Source organism: Semicossyphus pulcher, unplaced genomic scaffold (genome assembly GCF_022749685.1).
Source record: "Semicossyphus pulcher isolate SPU_LCO1_2020_fin unplaced genomic scaffold, fSemPul1.0.p SCAF_9, whole genome shotgun sequence".
Classification (NCBI taxonomy): domain Eukaryota; kingdom Metazoa; phylum Chordata; class Actinopteri; order Labriformes; family Labridae; genus Semicossyphus; species Semicossyphus pulcher.
In genome coordinates this window covers 26,092,459-26,116,386 of record NW_027211770.1, presented here as the reverse complement: position 1 = coordinate 26,116,386, position 23,928 = coordinate 26,092,459, and the positions used below count along the sequence as shown (strand labels likewise).

Sequence of the window (23,928 nt, the reverse complement as noted above, 5' to 3'; positions counted from 1 at the left end):
GATGGGATCGCTGATTTTCCCTTGTTTCCAGTAAGCTAAGATAAAAGGCTTGCACATATGACAATTTCTTCTCATCCTACTCTGTAAAAGAGCAAGTAGGCACATTTCACAAATGTCACAAATATAATTTATATGATAGCCTTTACTTGTATTGTAGTATTTGAGTACATCAATTTCATGCAAATTGTATTTTGAAAATCCAGAGGGAATATTGAACTTGTCACAGATGCTTTGTTGTGATTAAACGACTTAACTCAATTAAAAATAGTACAAATTTACGAAGTTAGCAAAAGTTGCTGTTATGTAATACATACAAGGTAACCTTAGAGATGAGATGTAATGTATTTATTTCAACCATCCACCAGGAGGCATAGTATTATGTAGAACGTGTTTCATGTTTCATAGTTTCATGGTTACAGTGTAGTTGACATTTCCTTTAATGCAAAAAAAAGCTCTAAAGCAACCACTTGTTTTCTTGTTTCACTGCAACGTGGTTTGCATATGGTTTGTTTGTTCAAGCCACCCGTCCAAATGTGTCTTGTGTTTTCTAAAAGTCAATAAATAAGGTTAGATCACAGTGTGTATTTTTGGTGCTGAGGCCTTGGACTCTCAGTCAGGTCTGTCCTCTGTGATCCTCTGTCCAGAGCCCAGACTGTTGTTCTTAGTGGAGGGGGGGCCATTGGGGCTGTGGGTTTGTCCATTTGCCTGAAAGAGGAGGAGATTTCACTTAGTAACTGATACAGAAACACAAATTATTTGCTCTCGTTTTAAAAGTTAATTGTTACGACGCTCACCTGCAAGGTGTCGTTTCTGATGTTTTCCTCCTCCTGGCTCAGTAGATGCTGACAGGCATCATCAGGGCTGCTGCTCGGCCTGCGCAGCACCGCCAGCTCCAAAAACATCAACTGTGACACGAGGGCAGTCAAAGATAAGCACGTGCCCTTCAGTGTTGACCAGCCAGTTAACACGAAAGATGGTATTTGCCCTGCGTTCTCCATCTCCATCAAACGTGGGGACGTTATGGACACTCTCAAAACTCCAGCTGGAAATTCACTGTTTTCTTGAACAGATAATATTTTACAGATGTGTGCAGCATTACTTTCATACTTTATCATATGAATTATTTTAGAGCATTTATCTGTTCCAGGCAGGTTAGGTGTCAGTGTGCGCGCCAACTGACGCACCAGCGCGTTTTGGACTCCAGGCACAGTTGAGCGCGCGCCCCCAGAGGATTGCGAAACTTTTGGATGATATAATTTATTCATTTCCCTTGAATTTGTTTCTCTCTGCCCCTCAACGTCCACCCGCTGTGACTTAAACGCCACAGTCAGTCTTCTTCCCACAACAACACGCTCTCCTCGGAGAAAAACCTCCCACGCTGACGCCTGGTTCGAACGGCTGCGCTCAGCTGGAGAGTCGCGCACCACGCCGCCGGCCAGTCCGAGGCTGTACGCCGAGGTGGCAGGCCGCTTGGTCGGCGGATTCCTGGCCCAGATATTCCCCCGACACCGGAGAACAGCAGTCAAGGCAGAGGCGGAGGGAGTGGAAGCCATAGTGGCAGATAATATCCACAACAGACCCTCTCTGTTTTTCACCTTTCAGGTTCCTAATGTTCCACCTCTGTCCAAGCAGTCACACAACGCATTAAAGTTAATCTGCGCAAGAAGTGGATTAGAGGAGGGGGGCTCCTCTCTGCTCCGGTCCACCTGACCATATTTGCCTCGATAGTCCAGGAAGGGGGCTCAGGAGGGTGTGTCTTTAGGCAATGGGGGGAAAAGTAAAAGTCCTCCTTTTTTATACAGAAGTAATATCAGCACAATGTGCCAAATTATAACAAGTAAAGGTACATTTTATAAAGAATAAAATCTGTCAGTCTGTAATTATATAGTAAAGGCCTCTATAGCAACTATATTATGATATTGCATCATAACTGATGCTAAATTTAGTATAGCAAGCAACAATTCAGTGTTATTGCTGGTGCTGTAGGATGTATTTGAGATAACTTTATACTCAATACATGCATCAGATACTCCACAGGGAGATGTTTGCTCTATTTCCAACAGATAGTTCAGATGCAATACAAACACAACTGCTTGTTCTGCTTGTTTTTGGACATTTCTCATCTCACAGCTCTTTGGCAGGAGTCCAGCCCTGAAGTTTGGAACAGGTGAACTAAACTTTACATAAAGTAGATCCAACTTCCTGCACCTGGGCCAGCGAAAACAGTCAGATGCTGCATCTGTATCAACAGTGATAGTGAAACGGGTATGATATTTCAGTCACAAGGGGCCTTTCTCTGCACAATGAGGTCCTTTATTTATTCATTTTTAATTGGAGCAAATTTAGCTTTAAGACTGGACTTTTAATTGTGATTGAGTATTTTTGCATTAAGGTATTTGAATACTTTTAATATGATACTGTGCTTCGTATGTTAAATCTTGATCTCCAGAACAACTCCAGCTGTCATTTGGATTTTCATTTCATTTGTGCATGAATAAAAAATATTCAACTAATATGCAAGTCCCTCAAAATCGATGCATTTGTCTAAGCACTTCCTTTCCGCAGCATTTGTCCTGTTGTTTTTATCTTAAATTCAAAGGCAGCAATGAAGCACACAAGCTGAAAGACTAACAGGAAGACAAACTTAAACTTTGAGCTCCTTCTCTCTTGTCTATGTCATTCAGTTCGGAACAATCAGATATCTCGTCTCATTGTCAGGGCTCAGAGCTGCACTCTTATCTGAGTGAGCCGGAAAAAAACGGCATGAAGGAGAAGACACTCGTGCTGTCAAACAGGTTTGTCTGCACGCAGAGCAAAGAGGCACAGCTGAGGAGACATGCAGGATTAAAGCCCCTCTGTCAACTGGTCTGTTTACACCACTAGAGGGTATCGGGTGTCTGAAGAAGACATGCAGGTTTCTGAAAGGCCACAAAGCTGTTTTGACACGGTGAAGGACACACTTCAGGAAAAAATGAACAGGAAGTTCCCGCTGAACTGTAAACAGATAGGAAAACAGAGCTGTTGAAAACAAGCGGGGCATTGTCACATTTCAAAATAGTATATTTAAAAATCCAGCTTAGTTTGTAGAAAGTTTGCATGTATTAAAAAGCGCTTTATTCGGTAAAAATATGAGGAATAAAATCATTTCTTATGAGGGAAAATATTTACAAATATATAAATCATCTCTGGCGATGTACAATGAGTTGGTCTTTAAACAAAATTCGTAAGAACCAAAAACCCTGAACTTGTTTTGAAAAACTTCATATCACAGAGTTTAGTGCATTAAAAAATATACAGCTTATTAATCTCTTTACAGATACAGTGTTTCTGGCTTTCACAGTAATCACAAACATGTTTACAAAAAATAAATGCACATTTGCCCCGTTTCCTTTAAGTACTGCTTTGAGCCTGTGTGTCCTTTGTTTAAAAAATGTCCCTGTCCTTGTTTTCCTTCATTTCTTTGCTTCAAACCGGCGTAAGTGTTTCCCAGTGCTTTGTTGTAATCTTTACTATTACTCTTCAAGGATCGCAACAGCTTCTGTGTCATATTCTCTCCCTCTCCTTCTTTAGAGTCATCTCTGCTGTGCTGCCTTCAGGGACCTTGCCCTGGATTAAACACACCACCTCCTGTTTGGTTCCCTGCCTGGCTCACAGGCTTCCGATGAACGACCACGTTGGGTATGATCACAAAGGCCAGGATCCCGACCAGCATGAGCGCCACGGTGATGGTGATGATGGTGGCCACCACGGCGTAGTAGCACTGGTCCGAGCGGAACAACCTGCGCAGGCGACCTCTGACCCTGTTTGGTGGCCTGCCTACATCCACCACTGTGGTTGGGGCTATTCCCTGTTCCATTGCGTTCAAGTTGAGTTCCCCGGCTGCTGTCACCGGAGCATCCTGGCTCTTTTTAGGCAGGGTGAGGAAGTTAGGCTTGGTGGGGCTGCTGGGAGGAGGGTTCTTTAGGAGGAGTTTGCCCTTGCTGCGCTTGAAGCGGATGGAAAGTGCCCTCTGCATGTCTGCGGGCAGTTTGCTGATGATGTCCTGGTTGTTGCCCAGGCGGGGCAGGTCCTGGCCATGGGGGAGCTCGGTCACCTCTCGACAAACCGGGCAGGTGAGGGTCTTGAGCTCAAGGGAGGTGACGTTGATGCGAGCCAGGCACTCCAGGCAGAAGGTGTGCCCGCACGCCAGCAGCTTTGGGGTCCTGAAAACGTTATCATAATTGCAGAAACACACAGCACACTCGGTCTCCTCCACGTCATCCTCAGGGGTCCTCACCTTCCTCCGCTCGCTCTCTCCCTCCCTCCTGTCTCGCCTCCGGGCCTCCTCACTCCTTCCTCTCTGTCTACTCTCGCCCTGGTGCCGATCTCGCTCTCGCCTCCGGCCTCTGTCAACCCTCTCTGAGTCATTGCTCCTGGATCTCCTCACTTTGGCGGGCTTCTCCTTCTTCCAGTGGTCCTCCTTGCTGTTCTTCTCATTCTGGTTGGGTTTGGGTTTGACGTTGGGGGCCTGTCTGGCTCCTTGGCTCCGGCTCCTTTCAGGCCTGCGTCTGTCCCTGTCATCGCTCATGTTGGAGGGAGACTGGAATCAGGAACTAAAACAAAATGAAAAATAAAATCAGGATCTCAGAAACGAGCAGAGCAGGAAACAGTGTAGGAATTTCCCTGCACATTTGCCAATGCTGTTGCACGATAATGAAGCAGTCATTGCTATCTGACATTGCCAATGTATCAAGATAACATCTGTTGATAGTTTCCCATTCGTTAACCATGCATGCTGTGCTATTGCCTTGTTAATGCGTCGCTGTATGTATTTAAGAGGCTTTCCTACACGTCTGTACTGAGAACTGCAGAACTGGAAGAGCTGAAGAAGGTTTAAGTTAGTGGAAACTTTTATGGTCCTGCTGTCTGGAACCTGCGAAGGAAAACCAAGCGAAGGGTGACACTGGTGTGTGACAGGGCTTCATTGTTTTGAAATGTCATAGCAAACATTCCATCAAACCCATTCGTCTTACAAAGTCAGTCATTAACTCAAAGTCTGTCACCTGCAGGAGGAACAAAACTTACATACTAACCTAACCTAGCTATTTCCTTTAAATTTTAGTAAATGCATTTTAGTTCAAGCTACATAAGTTACAAGTTTCTGTTCATGAAGGATTTCACTGCTTTAAAATGAGAAGTTTGCAAACTGACAGCAACAGAAAACTGTTAAGTATGACAAAGAACAAGAGAGTAAATAATTGCACAAAGTGTTTAGACGCGCACAGACCTGTGGAGGTAGATGAATGTCGGATCACGCCTCCGGCGATGATCTGACCAGTAAAATAATCCAGTTGTGAATCAGTGCAGTAGAAACATGCACATCACCAAACTTCATTCCTAAAAAACACGAGTCAAACTGTCTGTGTTCAGTCCCCGTCTCTCCTCTTCTGTCCGTATCTTTCCCCTCTTATGTTGTGTTGTTTTATTGTAATTGTAACACAGCACTGCCTCCTGTGAACCCTCCTCCTGCCCTCCCCTTTCCTCTCTTCTCCTGTCAGACCAGTTGGACCAGCTGTGGTTAGCCAGCGTTTTTTTCCTGTCTGTGTGAAATATGCAGATAATCAGGTCATTTACGTAGACAACTCTCATGTGCGTCTACTCACACAGATACATTATTTTTAAATCATAGTTTCATTTGAAGTGATCGCAGCTGAGTTTTCTGACCGGTCAATTCAACAAATAATGTTCTCAGGGGGTATCACGGTTCAGAAGAAGTTTTTCCTCTATGCGACTCTACGTGTGATACGAATCAAGACAAAACAGTCATGATGTTGGGAAAATTCCACTGTCGCTGCTTTGAAAGACAAGGGCAAAGGCAACTGTCAACAGAGAACATCAGCGCCTCATACCTGTCATACCTCCAACGCTTTCCTGTCATCGTTGGTTAGTTTACCACCCAAACAAGAACAGCTACGTATCTTAACCTTTCCTCAGCGCACAGTCCAGGTTACTCCCTTTTCATCTGTGCTTATCGAGTATGTGAGAAAACACCCTGGCTACAATGACAACACACGAGAATAAAACATGTGAAGCCAGAGGCGACGACAGAATCAAACATGTACCGAACAGGTGCTTTTTTTTTTTCAAACAGCTCTTCCTCAAATAAAGAGAAGCATCTGTCTTTATGTAACAAACACATGCTGCTGTAAGACGGCCTGAGGGGACTGACATTCTTATGAAGGATGCATATGGGGTTACATACTTTCTACGCAAGTTCAAAATGAACAGAAAGCATTCAAACCTCGAAAAGTAGGTGTGATGAAATATGTGAGAATTATTTTGTGCACTTGTGTGATTATGTCAAATAAAATTAAAAACATTTATAATCTTTGTAGTAACATTTACCCGTGTTATGAGAGGATGATCCGAGGCTATTCAAATGCTGCTCTAAATTTAACTTGCTGAACTTCCTGGTGCAATCAAAACAAAGAAAACTTGTTCCTGAAAGGTAGTAAATATTAATGTCATGAGTATTGTCAGTGAGTTATTTGACTTCAAACCAGCCCTCAAAAACAAGAGATTGCAAAACTTTATTGCCTTTGAAAAAAGAAAATAAACAAGATAAGGAGCCTCACACGTGAGTCAAACTCAAATTAGTCATTTCCAGCTTGTTGGAGGCTCCTCATTAAGGTCATTTTGTACACTGTACAGTGAGCCGCTTTCACAAATGTGTAATAGAGTTTGACAAAGAACCTTTACTTCGGGGAAGTCAACAGTCAGGTGTGTGTTCAGAAGCACCTGAGCTTAAAAAAAAAACAACAGTCTCATGTTCATTAACGAGCTGAAAAAAAGCGGGAAATTCAACTCCAAGTGCATGAATGTTTCCTCATTGTGGTCCAGCTGAGACGCCTGGTTTATCATTAAACCAGTGGGTGAGTTTGTGACCTACTTTCCTGGATAAATTGCTCTGCTCCACGTGCCTGAGTCCAGACTGATGTCTGCAGCCAAATTTTAATATTTGACCGCTGATATTTTCGGGCACTGACAAACATGCCTCATCAAGCTGTGGCTGAAACAGTCTCTCATGTGGAGAGCTCTTTAGCTGCTCGTGAACGGACTACACTTCCCACGTTGTTCCTCATTATTTTTATGAAATATTCAGCCTTTAAAAGTCATTTTCGGTTTTCTCCCTCGCTCTCAGGGAGGAAGATGTTTGATTTTGCTGTCCTGGGAGCTTTTGGTGTCTTTTCATCCCAGCTCCTCTTTTGTCTTCCCCTGCTTGCGGGGCATCTTCTTGCTGCTGCTGTCCTCCAGCTCTTTGCTCTTGTAGTAGTGAGGAGCCACTTCAAGCAGCCAGCTGCTCTCTATCTCGATCACCTGCATGCAGAGGGGTGGGGGTGGGGGTGGGGGGGGGGATTAATCAGTGTGATATAAAGGAAGTTAGTTATATTTTACAAGAACAATTATCACTTCCTCATTATTGTGCTGTCTCATGCTCGTAAGCAGTAATTTCACCGAAAGCTTTCCTCATGGACTTATGAAGTGCCACATTGTTACTTAGATTTAAAGATGAGCTTCTCACATTAGCAGACACACTTCTACAAATACTAACACTGCAAATATTTGAGAGGGATTTGGATGACTCTAAAGGTAAACAGTGTGTCACATCCTGAGCAGGCAGACCTGTCTCATGAACTCCTTGGTGGTGAAGACGAGCTCGTGGTAGATCAGCCAGCGGGGCTGCTCCTCGAACAGAGAGCTGTTGGGGTGGACGTAGACCGTCTGCTGGTGCTTCACCGTCTTGTAGCCGCCTTTGCTCAGTCGAGACGTGTGATAGAAATATCCTGCCGTCACCGCCTGGGAGAGGGACGAGAGAGGGGTTTATCAACAGTTGATTTAGGACAATAAAGGGAAGAAACTGTTGTGGAAACAGCAGGATTATATAAAAAAACTCAAAGGATAAAGAGCAACATGATAATAAGAGAATATGAAGAGCAAAAGATGCACAGGTGGAATGAAAATGAAATTTGGATGGATGTCAAAAGTCATTGTTTAATACAGAATTAAAGATTTTGATTTTTTCTAGATAAAATGTGACCTACAGAAATTAAAGGGGGTTTATTTGGTGCAATAATATGCAAATCATGTGGAAATGAATAACCAAAGCTAACAGAAACCTAGTCAAGTTCAGGGAAATGAGAAGACTTCCAGTCAGGACTTCTGACCTTCAGAAAAAACACTAATAATTGACCCTTCCCTGCGCTCTAATAAGAGCAGGATCTCAGACAACTTTCCATTTCCTTGTTTTATTTGTGTTTTAAATATCACGTGCAGGACTCGTCTTTATCCAAAAAAGATGGTTCAAAGATATTTCACTCAATATATATATTTAACTCAATACCCAAAAACTGAGAACAAAGGAACACGGTGATGTCAGCTCTGATACGCTGTGTGAAACAGTTTATGTTAAATAGTTTATGGATGTCAGGCAGCTTAGCTTCAAGAGGCTGACTGCGGAGAGGAAACGGGGACACATCCTTGTGTTTTTACGCAAAGCATGTGCACAATCTCCTGTTTTTGTGAGACCATCAGTCTTTTTGACTTATATCATAAGAGTAATCATCCATTGCTGTAGTCCTTACTGTCATCTTCTTAAAGGTATACAGCCTGAAGCCCAGAAACTATCTAATACAAATCTAATACAAACTGCAGCATCCAACTAAAGTGAACCAGCGCTGCCATTGTTTTGTCAAGATTGTCCCATCGAGTAAGAATACCTTAGAGGGGCGGGACTTCGGATCAAACAATTAGGGCAGGAAAAATATAATCCTGTAATTGTGTCCTCTCCTGTCTGCTGCACATAATTTAGTAACAATCGGTCACTCAAAGTATATTCATAGAAATGTAGAATCTGTAGGCAGGAACATGGATTTTAGGGACGGCAATTGTTCTGGTTTCTGTTTGTACTATGCTTGTAGTCTGACTAATTTCGACCAATCACGTATCAGCAGGCTGCGGCGTATGCAGAAAGAACAGTCCGTGTGGAGAGCAAAAGCAGGAGGAACGTAATGCGCCGTAAAGACATCCCGGCTCACATCAGCGTGATCCGACAACGATTTAGCTTCTTATTAATCTCTATAAACAGACATCTGCAGCAAGTTCAGGTAAAAATCTGCTCTAGATCTAAAAATCAACTTGAGATAACGCAGTGTCACGAAAGCGTTCAGCGTTTAGATTTCCTGAATTCCTTGAATGCATCAGAAACGATCGATCCGACCTCCGTTCAACAAACGAGCATTTTAAAAGTAGTTTTCGTCTCCTCTTGAGGACAGACCTGACAAAGCTTCATTATGACTTTTTACTGATCTGCATCATGACGTTGAAATTTCAGGCAACTTAACTTTACAGTTAATTAAAGTAAATCACAAAAACACGGTTTCTCTTTCTGTAGCAATGCAGCACGCGGAAAAGGAAGTCGTTTATCTCGCTTGGCTACACGCCTGGCTTGTTCACCGTTTTCCCCAGAGGCTGATGTAACAGTGTTATAACAACTTTTGCCATATTTCCAATATTTTATTTGTCTTGAGATGAGACAGAAAATGTTTTCGGCTTTTGCTTTTGCACATTCATACATTAAAACAGGAACTATATCTTGCATTGTACTTTTGAATCTGGCTCCGGTAAGAATCAATGTCTCACTCAGTGGAAACTACGACACGGCATCAGAAAGCAGAGAAGCAGATAATTCCCATAGTGACTGAAACATCACTGTTCTCTCGTTAAAACAACAACTGAATCATCCAAACTCAACACTCAGACCGACTTCTCTGGTGTTGTTTTTACAGATACACACAAGCTGTTCACACCTGCTGTAAACTAGGCCAGGTGTTGTTCACAAAACTGATGCTTAAACAGACAGGAGGACACTGAAATTCAGCTACAAGAAAACATCTGTCACGCAGAGGGAAAAGTAAATCTACGTTTGTCATTTGGCGTTAAAACAGAATAAATATTTTAACTTCCTTTTCCGTGTGTTTTTATGTAAGCTTCGAGGCGTCAGTGCCCCCTGGCTTATAACAGAATACACACACGGCTGCTGAAGCCACGCAAATAAAAGAAAATCAATAAAAACTTTAATTATTCAATTATTGAAACTAAAAGTTGATAAATTGGATTAGTTTCACCCAGATAGAGCGACATGTGAAGAATAAACGTCTAACCCAACTAGTAAACAAACGCCCTTGCTTATCTCAGGTAGTTTGAAGGTGCGTTCAAAACACACACACTGACCCTGATATGAGAAGGCTATTCACACAGCCTCTTCTCAGCGATGATTAACAGGTTTCCTCTAGCTCGCTCGATTTTCAGAACTGTATACTTCTCCAGAGTCTGGTATTTTGACAAAACTCCTTCATGACAGTGAGCAAAAACCGGCCTCACTGCTTTTTGAGCAGAAAACAGGTGTTCGACCTGAGAGTCACCTGTGACATACAGGTGGAAATATGTTATTCAACTTGACACCCATCACCATCCATAGCCCTCAGGTCGTCCGCGACAGGTCTGCTTTCTGTCCCCAGAGTCAGAACCAAACATGGAGAAGCAGCGTTCAGTTTTTTATGCTCCGTGTATCTGGAACAAACTCCCAGAAACATGCAGGTCTGCTGAAACACTCTGAAGGCTGAAGACTCACCTGTTCACAGCTGCCTTTTATTAAATTATTTTAATACATTTGTTTTAATAACCATTTTAATTATTTACAACTCCAGTGTAACTTTTATTTTTATGTTTTAGCTTCTGTTTTAGCTGTTTATACTTTCTCATCACTTGGCTTTTTAATGTCTTGTTTTATAATGTTTCTTTGCTTTTGTTGTCTTGTGTGAAGCACTTTGAATCGTCTTCTTGCTGAAATGTGCTTTATAAATAGACTTTCCTTGCCTTAACATACGAACAAAAACATGACCAGGCAAAAGTCTCCCTTTAAAGCCAAATGCAGCTTTTAGCCTTGAGGTTTTGTTGTTGTCAGTCCTGTTATTAGTGGGTCAAGTCTGAATCACTTGTCACTCATCTTATGCTGTTCATCTTTAGCCAATGGAAAGCCTGAGGTTGAGTTAACAGCATCTTTTTTTACTAAGAAAAGGCCCCATCTTCACCCTGTTTCTGATTTTTTTTATTAGGTTTTGTTTACTGCAAGTTTAGCTTTTTGATTTTGCTTTCCTCTCTTGTCCTCCTTTCTCTGAATTCTCAGCTCGTTCCTCGACAGTTTCAGCCCAGCAAACAACTTCTTGCATTTTTGTTACAAACCTATTAGACATGGCCGAACTAAATGTGTGCATGGAGTCGCTAACATTGACTCCCAAAGTTTAGTGCATCCTCTTTAAAATGTATGGAACAAACGCATAGATTTTTTTTAGTCAGGAAATTGCATTAAAGGGCCAGTTCGCTGATTTTCGACCTCATTCCTATCATGCTATTATGGGGAGCTAATGCCATTATGGTACGAAAAAATGCAATTTTCACTTTGTGCCTTTGGAGGACGCAATCCGCTGCTCCAATGGGCCCTGGAAAAACCTCCGCAAGACTATGTAAAACGCGTCATCTGGCGGAGGCCAGGGTGCTTGCTAAACTACACTTCCTCAAATTAGGACGCCCGCCTCCGATGTCGTGTCTCGTTCAAAATCGTCAGGTCTGAAATGTAGACTGCAGACCTGAAGATTTATTTTGGGCGATCCACCGGTATATTCTCGTCGTATTTCAGATTCTGTACCGCTCTGAGCCGTCGCCTGCAGCAAAAACGGTAGTACAATTCACTCCAGCGTCTCTCGCTGGGCCGTTCCTTTCAGAGGGAGGGGCGCAATGCATGCTGGGTGTTGTAGGAATGTAGAAGGGGCAAAACCACGAGCTGTTTGTACAACTTTCTCCACAGCTATGGCGCCAATTACAAATATTATTGCTTTGATTGATTACAGAGACCACCAGCTTTGACTGACAGTGGCTTTTTACAGGGGAGAACTGCTCCTTTAAAAGGTCCTTTGTTTGTAACTGTATATGGATTTGGTTTGAAGTAAACATCCATCTACACACACACATTTTAAAAACAAAACAAACTTTAAAAAACAAACATATTTGGTTTGGTAGCATCTGTGACAGTTTCTCAGTGTCACTGACCTTACGAATGGGCAAGCTGTCTCCCTGGGAGCTGACCACCTCCACCTCAATCCGATCCATCAGACCCTCCAGCTGGTCCCGGACGTCCCGGGCTCGTCTCATGGAGCGGAACTGGATGAAGTTCTCGTAGCACCATTGAGTGGAGTAACCGCTCTCCAGCCACTGGGGGAGAAAGACAGTATGACTGCAGTTAGCACAACATCTGGCTTTGAGATTTGAAGATCTCATGGATGTTGAGTGTTTGGAGTTCATAGCTACGAAACTGTGGTTCCCAACCTGTGGGTATGGACCCAAAAAGGGGTCACGAGATAAATCTTTCAAGGTCTTAGCAGGAAAACATACTTCTGCTGTACAAACTTGTTTTAGCTGTGCTAAGGGGAGCAATATTTGTCTGTCAGCTTTAGTGAAGAATAAAATATGTCAACAGGTTCTGGATGGATTAAGTTTAAGGTGAATCCTGCTGACTTTGGTGATCTCCTGACTTTTCACTGAGTGTCACCATCAGGTCGACTGGCTTAACTGTGTATACATTAAATATTTGCATATAAGGTCACAGAAAATACAGAACAACATTATCACTAACTATGTATGGCCCAAAGATTAAAAGATAAAGAGATTTCTAACTCGAGGTATTTTGACTCTTTGGCTCTTCCTGCTGTTAACCAGCTGTGTTCATACCTGTGTGTAGACGTTGAGCAGCACCAGGTGGTCTCCACCTGGCACCACAAAGTTCATCCTGGCGTTGTCGGCGTGCACCACCTTGTCTTTGGGCCGATAGAAAATTGAGTTGTTCACTGACAACATTGCGGCTATCGTCAGCACTTCCTCGGAACATTTGTACCTGGAAGGAGGCAGAGAGGGAAAAAAGAAACGTAAAAATTAAGATAGAGATTTACAGAGAAGGCAAAGGAAGAAATAATCAGCCTGGAGACTTACTGCTCAGAGGCCAGGATCATCTTGCTCAGCATGGGGTCCACCGGAAGCTCAGCCATCCGGCGACCCAGCTAAACACAGACAAGCAAGAACAAACAGTTAAAAAGATCAATGACAGACTTCATTCATTCATTCATCAATGTAATGATGTGTGCTCCAGCCAACTCTCTGATAAACATCTGCATGTCCTTGATTATCACTGATTATTATCCCGGAAATCAAGCTTTATGTTGTTAACACAATGACTCATTGCTCCCGTTTGTCAGCACCAAGGAAGTGAGTCTGGAGGTCATGACACACATGACAAGCATCAGGTATGTATTGTGTTATGTAAAAATGCATGTGATCAGAGTGCAGATAGACAGAGATTATGCATGTCAACGCACAAGGCTATGCATCTCTTTACGTAATTTAAGTTGACAATGGTGATAACCTGGATTTTCATTTAAATAAATGTCTGTTAAGTCACTATCGCCGAATGAGGTAGGACAATGGTGACTGAGCCTATGGCCCACTGATGAAAGCCTTTGCATTTGCAGTATTACAGACTGGGTGTCTGTGGCGACTTTCACGGAAAAAAACACAAGCGGCGCCCAGTTAGTGACACGTTTTCCATTAGCCAGCAGTGGTTGGTCTGCCAGAGAGGGTAGGCGGAGCTTAGCGGCTGCTTTTCTGGTCTCTGCAAGTGTTGCAAGTAAACAGTAATCTACTATGGCTGAACAAACAAAGAAAAGATGGATGACTTCAGATACAACTTCAACAAGAAGTGAAAATCCAAAGAAAAAAGAACAAACAAATTTGACGCTCGGATGAAGCAAAATCAAGAGTTACAACCACGACAAAGGGAGCCATGCATGTACGTCTGGTTATCTCCAAAGCATACACCTGCATTTACTGCTTATCACCGTTAGGTGCCACCAAATAGAACGAAACTGAGATCTGCGAGATTAACAATGTAAGGACGTTTATTTCAGCTCATGACCCTTTTTGATTTTACTGTGGGTAAAAAGTCACAGCTTTTGTTGTACCGGCTTGATAGGACAATAATGGTAGGAAGTCACTGATTTTTCAGTCTCACATACATCTGACAGAGCAGACAGATTCATATTTTTTTTCAAAGTGACCGGTAGCTCTGATGTAGCTTTGGTTTGTGAGAGGTTACCAGCAGTTGGTGATCAGATCTAGCTTGTCTGCCCTGGCTAGCTTGACTTATAGCTTATCCTTCTTCTCCTCACAGTGTTCTTTTAATGCTTTTAGTCACAATGGCTTCTTGTACATAACATACTCCACCTCTGGGTACCAAACTAGCTCTTTGAATCCTTCGCCCTCTACCACAATGATTGGCAGAATATCAGTCTCAATCATTTGCCCTTAAGCTGGCACCCATCATACCCTCTCCCTTCAGTCTAGCAGCACCTCAAGTGTAAGTGAGAGTTAAATGAATTCAGGGACTGAGCTTGTACCTTGGTGAGCTCTCCCAGGTGATTGAGTGCTCCCAGAGCGTAGAGCTGCTCCAGCGCCAAGACCAGAGTCTCATGAGGAGGAGGGTCCATGAAGTCAAAGTGAATGAGGTCATTGATTCCTGCAAGCAAAAAAAATAAGCTTACTGCACAATCACAGCCACCAAATCAATGACTGCATATAAAGATGGACGACACGTCTCCATCTGCTCTCGTTGTACAAAATTGAAGCCAAAATAGCCCCCGTGACGGGCGCTGACACCTTGCAATTTGTGACGTCATTTGGAGCCAGTAGAGATAAGCGGGTGGAGCCGCCGTAGCCACTTCAGCTAAACAAAACACACACTTAAACAGCTTCTTGTGTTGGTCTGAGGTTAACGTTCACAGATATGGAAACTTCAATGACTGTAGCGATTGTTTTAGTTACGTCTCCTCTCGCCGTTCCTCCTCCACTCTGCTAATCCGGAACTGATTGGCTGCAGGAGCCGTATTTGTCAACAAAGCTGTCAATCATCCTTTTTACAGCATCAAATAACTAATTAAAACTAAACATGTCAGAAAAATGAACACTTGGACATTATTTTATCAGCATGATAAGAACTAACTATAATGACAGAAACCATGTTTGAGAAACATTTATTTGCCGTGTATTTTGATTTTATAGTTTGACTCATGTACCATCTGTTAACATGGAGGAGGTGGGCTTTATGACCTATACTGCAGCGAGTCAGCAGGGGGCGCTCGAAATGTTTTGGCTTCACTTTTAGGGAGCCGTCATGTCGTCTATCTTTTTGTACAGTCTATGGACCAAATAATAATCTCATGTGCTCCAACTTCAGTGTATGAAATCAAATCATTATATTCCACTCAATGGCGCTCCCTCCCCTCACCTAAACTCTTCAGCAGCAGGACTACATTTCCCAGGTTTGTCCTCTGAATCTCAGGCACGGTGCTTTCCTCCATCTCGTGTTTGAAGGCCCAGGCTGTGTAGAGCCTGAAACATTTCCCAGCAGCCACTCTGCCTGCACGGCCTGCTCTCTGGTTGGCAGAAGCCTGAGAGTGAAACAGAAAGACAGCGCGAGTAAGAAAACGTTTCACAACACGAAACCACACACACACTTTTTAAGTTAACAGCTGCACCAATAAAACATGAAACTTGGACATTCCCCTTTTATTCAACATTGTAGCTCGCAGCCCGCTCCTGATTGAGTGAGTGCTGGTGTTTAAAAAAAACATGTGCATTCACTTGAGATAAACTTTAACATCACTTCAACTCTGACGTCCTGCTTGTTAAACATTAAGAGAAAAGAGTGAGCAGTCACCCGCGAGCAGGGCGTGACGATGAGTGACTCCATGCCGGTGCGGGCATTGTAACTCTTCTGTTTGCAGAAGCCGGGGTCGATGACGTAGATGATGCCATCTATGGTCAGTGAGGTTTCTGCTATGTTGGTGGCCACAACCACCTAGATTGGATCATAATAATAAAATACAGAGATAAAGATCAAGTGAGAAAACAAAAGATTCAATCCAAATGTTATGCAATGGGACAAGGGAAGTGATTAATACATGATAGCAAGACTTCATCTGTGGGAAAAACTGCAAAGTCTCTCTACGTCTCATTGTGCTAAAGCAGCCCCTACTGGTGGATAAGCACTGACATTAAATCTGCTTAAAATGAGGCTTGTGCTTATAACAAAGGTGATACTGTAAACAGAGAGCAGAGGGCTATTGTCTGTTAATCTCTCAAAGAAATAAACTTGTCCTCATAGACTGCCAGCTTTCCAAGTTGAAATAACAATTCCACAGTGCCCTACCCCATCAATGACAAAACTATTCTGCACATAAATAAGACGCTGTCTCACCTTTCGGGCTCCAGGGGGAGTCGGGTTGAAGATCTTGGCCTGCATGTCTGATGGCAGGTTAGCATAGATTGGAAGCACCAGCAGCTCTGCTATCTTAGAGCCAAGCCGCCTGCATCTCTCCTGGAGCATCTCGCAACAGGCTTCGATTTCCTCCTGCAGGAGAAACACGGCTAGTGGTTGAAGAAGGTCCCAGTCACACACTTCGTAGCCTTGTTTATAAAGTAATCTGTTGAACGCATTTCATATCTATTCTAGCTCTCATTATATTACTTTTGGTAGACGTGTTTAAAATTATAGAAACAATATTGCATGTATAAAGACATGTTGTGTTTTTCATCGCTGCTTTTCTACTTGCATCTGTAAAAATCTTTACCTATCTTCGTTCAGCTTAGTTGTCTTTGTTTTGTTTATTTCTACCTTCAGGAAAATTGTTCTTACAACCAGAGTTAAATTTCTTGAATACATAGTTGACCAATGAAGCTGACTCTTCTTTTTGTTTTGGTGTGGCTCATATTCACTCCGGCTTTATATATCATCAACCAGTTTTTATTTATATAGATCGAAAAACACACACAAAAAAATTCACTGGCAATAATCGGAGTTACAGGAGCACTTTTCCCAATTTAACCAGACATCTGCGGCTGGCTCCCTTTGTCACGGTTCTAACTCTTGATTTTCCTCGCTGACGCTCGCTTTCCTTTTTAGACTGTTTGCTTCATCTGAGCGTCGAGTTTGTTTCTTTTTCTTTGGTTTTTCACTTATTGTTGAAGTTGTATCTGTAGTCATCCATCTTTTCTTTGTTTGTTCAGCCGTAGTAGATTACTGTTTACTTGCAACACTTGCAGAGAGCGGAAAAGCAGCCGCTTTTTACTCGCCTACCCTCTCTGAGAGACCAACCACTGCTGGCTGATGGACAGCGCGTCACTAACTGGGCGCCGTTTGTTATTTTTTTCCGCAAAAGTCGCCACAGACCCCCAGTCCATAGTAATACTATATACTGCAAATGCAAAGGCTTTCATCAGTGGGCCACACGCTCAGTCACCATTGTGTTACCTCATTCAGTGATAGATAGTGACTTAAAAGACATTTTTTTATTTGAAAAAGTTTGAGATTGTATCTTTAACCAAACGAATAAAGAAATCCTCAAAACTATTATATCCATATTTATTATAAAACATCCTGTTCTTGATATAAACTATACCTGTCCAGTGAGGAAAACCAGAACGTCTCCAGGAGCCTGGGTGACGTGGATCTGCAGCACCGACACCACACAAGCCTCCAGGTAGTCCGCCTCAGGAGCCTGGAAAATGCAACATACAGAAACAAAAATGTATGAAACAGTTTAAATTTTGGAGACTTGACCCGTGATTCCTGAGCAGGGGTGTGCTGGTCTTTTAGGTTTAATGTCAGAAAAGCATCAACATAAAATGAGTTCCTACTTTAGTGTAGAAGATATCAACGGGGAACCTCCTGCCAGGTATCCTGAAGACAGGCGCGTCATCAAAGAAGCAGGAGAAGCGCTCTGTGTCCAGAGTAGCACTGGCCACCAGCACCTTCAGGTCCGGTCTGAACCTGGCGATGTCTTTAATCAGACCAAACAGGATGTCTGTGTGCAGCGTACGCTCATGAGCCTCATCAATGATGACCACACTGGGAGGAGAAAGAAACAGAGAGTGGGAAGAGGGGACGATTGAGTGCGAGTCACCAAAGAAGAATCAAAGTTGAGTTGAGTCCCCTTTATCCAAGTCTGAGTCCTCAAGGTTTAATTATGATAAAACTAAGCTGAGCTTGACCTCTCTATCATCTGTGAGTCCATGTTCATACTGTACTCAGGTCTTAGATACCTGCAACCCACCGCTATTAACAAAAGTTTTAATTTTAAGACCCCGTCATTCCAATCCACAGTGACATGACTGCAATCCGGGCATGACTACGATACAAATGCTGCATACACATATCTACAAACTTACAGTGACAGTAACGCAGCTGTACATTAACGTTGGTTTAATTAACATCACACATCATCCAAGTATGCAGATATTCTTTTTGTGCACTCACACTCACAAAATATCCAGATAGCCTTCTAACATTTGGTGTAAAATCTTTGAAATCTTTGCAAAATGCACGATTTGTGGAGCCAGAACAGTTGCTGAACAAGACGGCAAGTAATCGTGCATGCAGATAAATGCACATGACAGCCCTCACTCCAAATTCAAGTGAAGGCTGCCCGAGTCAGAGTCCAAGTCGAGTCCTATAAATCAGGACTCAAGTACTACAACACTGGTGGGAAGTCTATGTTATTTGGGATGTCAGGCAGGGGAAGAAAGAGGTAAATACAGTAGCTTATAAATCAAAGACAAAATTGTTATTTAACAAAAAAGCAGAACAAATTTCCGTTTGTAAAAATGAGAACAGAAACAAAAAAATTCTTATACCTGTGGATAAACTGCACAGTAACTTTATTTTCTTAACAGGTTGAAGAGCAACTCCCAAAGACGACCAGTTATTGGTTCCTGTCTTTGACTTACCTGTAGCTTGCCAGGTCGGGCTCTGTGAGAAACTCTCGGAGCAGCATGCCGTCTGTCATGTACTTGAGCACCGTTCTCTCTGACGTGCAGTCCTCAAAGCGAATACTGTAACCCACCTGGATGAAAGAATATAAAAAACACTGATTCAAGAATTTCTTACCATTTCAAACATACTTAAAAAATAGCCAGCAATACTGCCTGCTAAGAGATTTAACATGGAATACACAGAATCCTTTGTTATACTGATTTTTAATAGAATCTTTTGTGTTTGTAACAAAGAAACTAAACTAATCTCACCTCATTCCCAAGCTTGACACCCATTTCCTGCGCCACTCTGGCTGCCACTGACATGGCTGCCACTCTGCGAGGCTGCGTACATCCGATCTTCAGGCCTCCTTTAGTGTAGCCCTGAGAGAGGAACAACATATTGAAGGGCAGATTCCTTTTTTTCCGCTTTTTACTTTTATTATCTTGTTGTTTGGATTATTGGATTATTGTAGTTGCCACATTTGTACAATGGGCACGAATGGTTACGTCTGCTGTTCAGAGGATTGAAAAGTTAAAATTGATATCTGAGGATCACTCCGGCTCTAGGAAACACCTGTAAACATGTTTCTCTCTTCACAACCATTTATTTTATTAGTAAAGGTGCTTGTTGGAAGATTACATTACATGGAAGTAACTTCATATACACTGTGATGATATGAGAGTGGGATCAATTTTTCTCTCCTGACCTCAGAAAGAAAGGCAACCTTTTATGCTCTCAGTTTATGTGCAGAGTCGAAATAATGATCGGGGCAGAACTTATCCAAAAAGACATCTGATGTTTATGATTTAAATGCAAGTATATGATGCTTTTCACAGACTCTGCACTCACATCTTCAAGGAGGTACTGTGGGATCTGGGTGGTCTTTCCTGAGCCCGTCTCTCCCTCTATGACCAGGATCTGGTGCTCGTTGATGGCAGCCAGCAGGTCCTCTCTGTAAGGGAAGATGGGCAGGCTGCGGCGGACCTCCTGCATGGACTGTTTGTTCAGCTCCGCCTGTGACAGAGCTGGAGCCTCCTGATCCTGAACAGAGGAGAGTCAGAAAACAAGAGAGCTTCAGTTCACATGTGGTATTTTTATTCACAGGTGCATGCACCGAGTAAGAGAGAAGGAGTTCTCCCACCTTTTCCATACGCGTTCCCTTCATGGTCATGGCAGTGCTGACAAAGTCGATCATCTCGTCCTCCTCCAGGATCAGCTGGTACTTATCCTGCTCCTGCCTCATGCCTTGCTCTCGCTCCCTCTTGGCGCCGAAGCTGAGGGAGGCCGTCTTCAGCCTCTCCTCCTCCCAGCGGCCCTGCTCTCCTCCCAGCTCCATGGGAGTCTCCTCCAGCTCCAGGTCTCTCTGAGGCACCTCCTGGTCAGCAGGTAAAGAAAATATTGAACAATTTGACTTTGCGCACTTTCGTATGTGACCGCTTTGCGCATTGTGTTAATGTGTGACATCCCTTCTTCCTACCTTGCTCCTCTTCTCTTCCGGCATGTAGTATCTGTTCTTCCTCTCCTCTTGTTCCTTGGCACCGGCCTTTTTGTAGTCTTTAGCCAGGTCACAAAGGGTGCGTTTGTATTCCAGCTCCCTTCTCTCTTTCTCAGTTAGCTCGTCTGTAGAGAAAAGGTACTCATCGTCTTTGATTTCTGCCTCCAGGTCCTCCAGCTTCTCTGCCTCTCTCTTCTTTAGATAGTCCCAGCGAGAGCGCTTCCTCAACTCTGGCAGCTGGCAAGGGAGAGAAGACACTTCATTACACAGTTATGTCTCAAACTACTTTTAACTTACTTATTTCTAACACTCAGCTGTATATCTACAATGTGATTGTGACAATATATTCTTCTCTCAAACAACTAAGAGAGCCTACCATATTCTTCTGATCCTCTTCGGCCAACTTCAGCCTCTTCTGGGCTTCCTCATAAGCCTGGAGAAAGACAAACAGAAGGTGAAGGTGTTTACCTACATCACATATTGAGTTATCTTAAAGCAGTGTTTTGATTCCCTGGTCTCCCACCTTTTTGTCAGTCCTCTCTGTTATGTTGCGCGTCTTGTCTTTGTCTTTCTGCTTCACACGCTCAGCAAAAGCATCTCGCTCTTCAATGTCCTGCTGCCGCTCTCTCTCCTCCTTCTCCCACTCTTCCTCTTCCTCCTCTTCCTTCATTCCAGACTTGTGGTCCCTTTGGTCTGAATTGCCCCTGATATTAAATAAAGAAATGCATCAAACTGCAGCTACTGTGCAATATTCAGGTACACAATTTCATATCGGTCAGCCTCTATTACAGCCTACTCATATTTGGGCTTAACGTCTTAAAAATAATTACTAGAATTGCTTCTTTTTATGAGTCATAGAACTTTATCGTGAAGTATATCAATATGTGCTGCATGTCAGAATAAAAACAAGCACAATAACATCAGAATAAAGTCTTTAAATTACCGTGTAGGTGCTTCGTCCTCACTTGACGACTGGCTCTCTTTCTTCTGTCTGATGTGCTTCCTCTTGTTTCCTCTGTCCTTTTCCTTGCTTTTCTTTTTCCCTTTCGGCGTCTCCTTCACAGCCTCTCCATCACTGTCGCTGTCCTCCAGTAACGTGTACGTCCGATTCCGCCTGTCCATTTCAATGGCTTCTCGTTCCATCGCCCGGGACGGCTTCTCAACAACCTGCTTGCGAGGAATCTATAACAAACGATGGTAGAAGATTGTTAGATGTCTCATTCCCATCAAAACTACCCATATTGACAACAGCAATTAACTACTCAAATGTTTAAGTTCCTTTCAAGTCTGTGTAAATATTTTATGGCAATTAATATACCTTTTCAAAGAGCTCTTGTGCAAAGGAAATCACACTCTGGTCGATGTCAATCGTTCCCGTCTGCTCGAGACGACTCACAAAGTCTTCATGACTTGATGCTTTCCGTGCAGTGCCGATCATGAATTGAGACACGTATCTGTCACTCAACCCAAGGATGTCATGGAGACGGTCGTTCACCCACTGCTCTAGATTGGCCATGGTGCCTGTTAAGGAAGCAGACACAACACAAAAACAAGCTCATCAAGGTGTAATTGTACATGAACTCATAGTAACAGTTTGACTGCCTGTATTAACTCGCAGGCCACTGTATTTAGTACACCTGAGCAATCTAAAGAATTCAACACAATTGCTCTGCCATGAAATCTACCTGCATTAGTGTTCAGATGTTGTTGACATTGTCAGAATTGTGTTATAACAAGTACAGTATATTGTTTTCTTCTTCTAGACTACTAGAATGTTAAAAACCCTCTCAATATAATGCAATCAAATACAACATCACTGCTCATTATAACATGAATGCTAAAACAGATACAAGAAACTCTAAGGAAAGTGTCTAAAAAATAATGAGTCAAATATTTTGTGGTAAGACAGTGGCAATGGAAAGTATTACATTTTATAGGTGTACCTAGTAAAGCGGCCCCTGAGTACTTCCGCATTGTGTGGGACTACATTAAGAGCTATTTGGAGCAAAACATCGCTTGTCAAATACAGCTGAAACGGATTTTGACTGGTCAATGATTCAAGATTCAAGATGTTTATTGTCACTCCGGTTATACAAGTACAGCTGTGCGGGACATATAAAATATAATAAAATAAAATAATTAAACAAAAAAAAGAATGCAGTAATAAAACAAAATAAAAAACAAGGATATTTGATCGATAGATAGATGGATAGATATTGCAAGTTCCATTTTTAAGCTGCAAGCCGTTAACAGGTGAAGCACAAAGTGGATTTCATGGACTACTTTTATATATGCCACTGTATGAAAGTTTATAGACCTTATATTTCAGTTTCTACTGTATATTTCCCTTTCCTGTAGGTTTAAAACTTTTAAGAAAGGGAGTTAGTCAACTTACCGCTTATCAAAATGCTCAAACAACGGTGTTGTTATGGTGGAAGTAGCAGTTTGTGAGTTAGCTAACTCGGCTAACTGCAGCTACAGATTATGTTATAGCTTCGGTTATCGCTTAGAATTTCCCGCTAAACTCACTTAATGGATACACACATCCATCCACGGCCATATAAAACTACTCAGGTGGTGCTTTTTTTTAAAAACACAACATTTATAAAATAAATTCTACATGTTTCGCTGACTTCACGTTAGCTTGACGCACGCTGAAGTCGAAAGCGGATACACGTCATGTAAAAATACCGAAGAAGAGCAGAGCTGCATTAGAGGCTGCAGCGCTTACTGCCCCCGTGTGGCCACCTGGAAAAACAACAACAATATTCAGCTTGGCCATGTGTTGTTCTTCCCATGGCTGTAGTGTACTAATTCCTCACTAGAGTAAATAGTAGTAACAGTATTGTACTTAAAAAGTTGTATGACAATATTTTTTTAATTTCTTCATGAGTTCTGAGTAATCAACAACAAATGCAAGTATACATTTAAATAAAAAAAATACACCAACCAGTTTCCACACTCCATATACTGTATACAGTAGCTATATAAACAATGAAAACCCGACTTAAGTGGTGCTGCAGATATGACTTATGGCCAATGCTACTTTTTATATATATGGTGTCTACATTTGTATTTATATAACAATTAAAAGATATGTTTATCTTTGCATGGATTTGATGTAATTGTTTAAGTCAATTTTTAATTCCCTCTAAATTGTTCTGTGATATGTTGTAATAACATCGACCACCTTAAAAACTGCACTTCAAGTCATTTGACCAGTAAGGATTCATTTTCAGTTTTCTGATTTATTGAGCTAATTCAATAACAACTTCAATTTGAATTGAATTAATAATTTATAAATAGATTTTATTTATTCACATTGTTTAGTTTACATTAAATGTGAAAGGAAAACATTATTATTCCTTTATATAAGTATAAATGATCAAAGTAAATGTTTTTCTAACAGCTGGGTGAGTGTTGATGGGATGGCAGTGCTTAAGGGCATACGTAGCCTTACTAAATATAAAACGTATGT

The 23,928-nt window shown here is 42.3% G+C and overlaps 2 protein-coding genes across 2 annotated transcripts; both read right to left on the bottom strand.

The window, feature by feature from the left end:
* Positions 1-59: 59 nt before the first annotated feature.
* Positions 60-5,437, bottom strand: rnf183 (ring finger protein 183). Its single transcript, XM_069657102.1, has 3 exons — positions 5,267-5,437; positions 795-4,592; positions 60-705 (listed from the first exon to the last, which is right to left on the bottom strand). The coding sequence occupies exon 2, from the start codon at positions 4,565-4,567 to the stop codon at positions 3,593-3,595; it is 975 nt and encodes a 324-aa protein (XP_069513203.1). The 5' UTR covers positions 4,568-4,592; positions 5,267-5,437; the 3' UTR covers positions 60-705; positions 795-3,592.
* A 1,116-nt stretch (positions 5,438-6,553) lies between these two features.
* On the bottom strand, positions 6,554-23,104 carry dhx16 (DEAH (Asp-Glu-Ala-His) box polypeptide 16). Its single transcript, XM_069655548.1, has 21 exons — positions 22,846-23,104; positions 21,769-21,971; positions 21,394-21,632; positions 20,974-21,154; positions 20,827-20,883; positions 20,433-20,687; positions 20,097-20,330; positions 19,805-19,996; positions 19,225-19,335; positions 18,928-19,043; positions 17,839-18,049; positions 17,601-17,699; positions 16,400-16,552; positions 15,860-16,000; positions 15,428-15,590; positions 14,541-14,659; positions 13,081-13,148; positions 12,823-12,985; positions 12,145-12,306; positions 7,663-7,836; positions 6,554-7,356 (listed from the first exon to the last, which is right to left on the bottom strand). Exons 2-21 carry the CDS (start codon positions 21,964-21,966, stop codon positions 7,228-7,230), a joined length of 3,165 nt encoding a protein of 1,054 aa, XP_069511649.1. The 5' UTR covers positions 21,967-21,971; positions 22,846-23,104; the 3' UTR covers positions 6,554-7,227.
* Between the last annotated feature and the right edge of the window lie 824 nt (positions 23,105-23,928).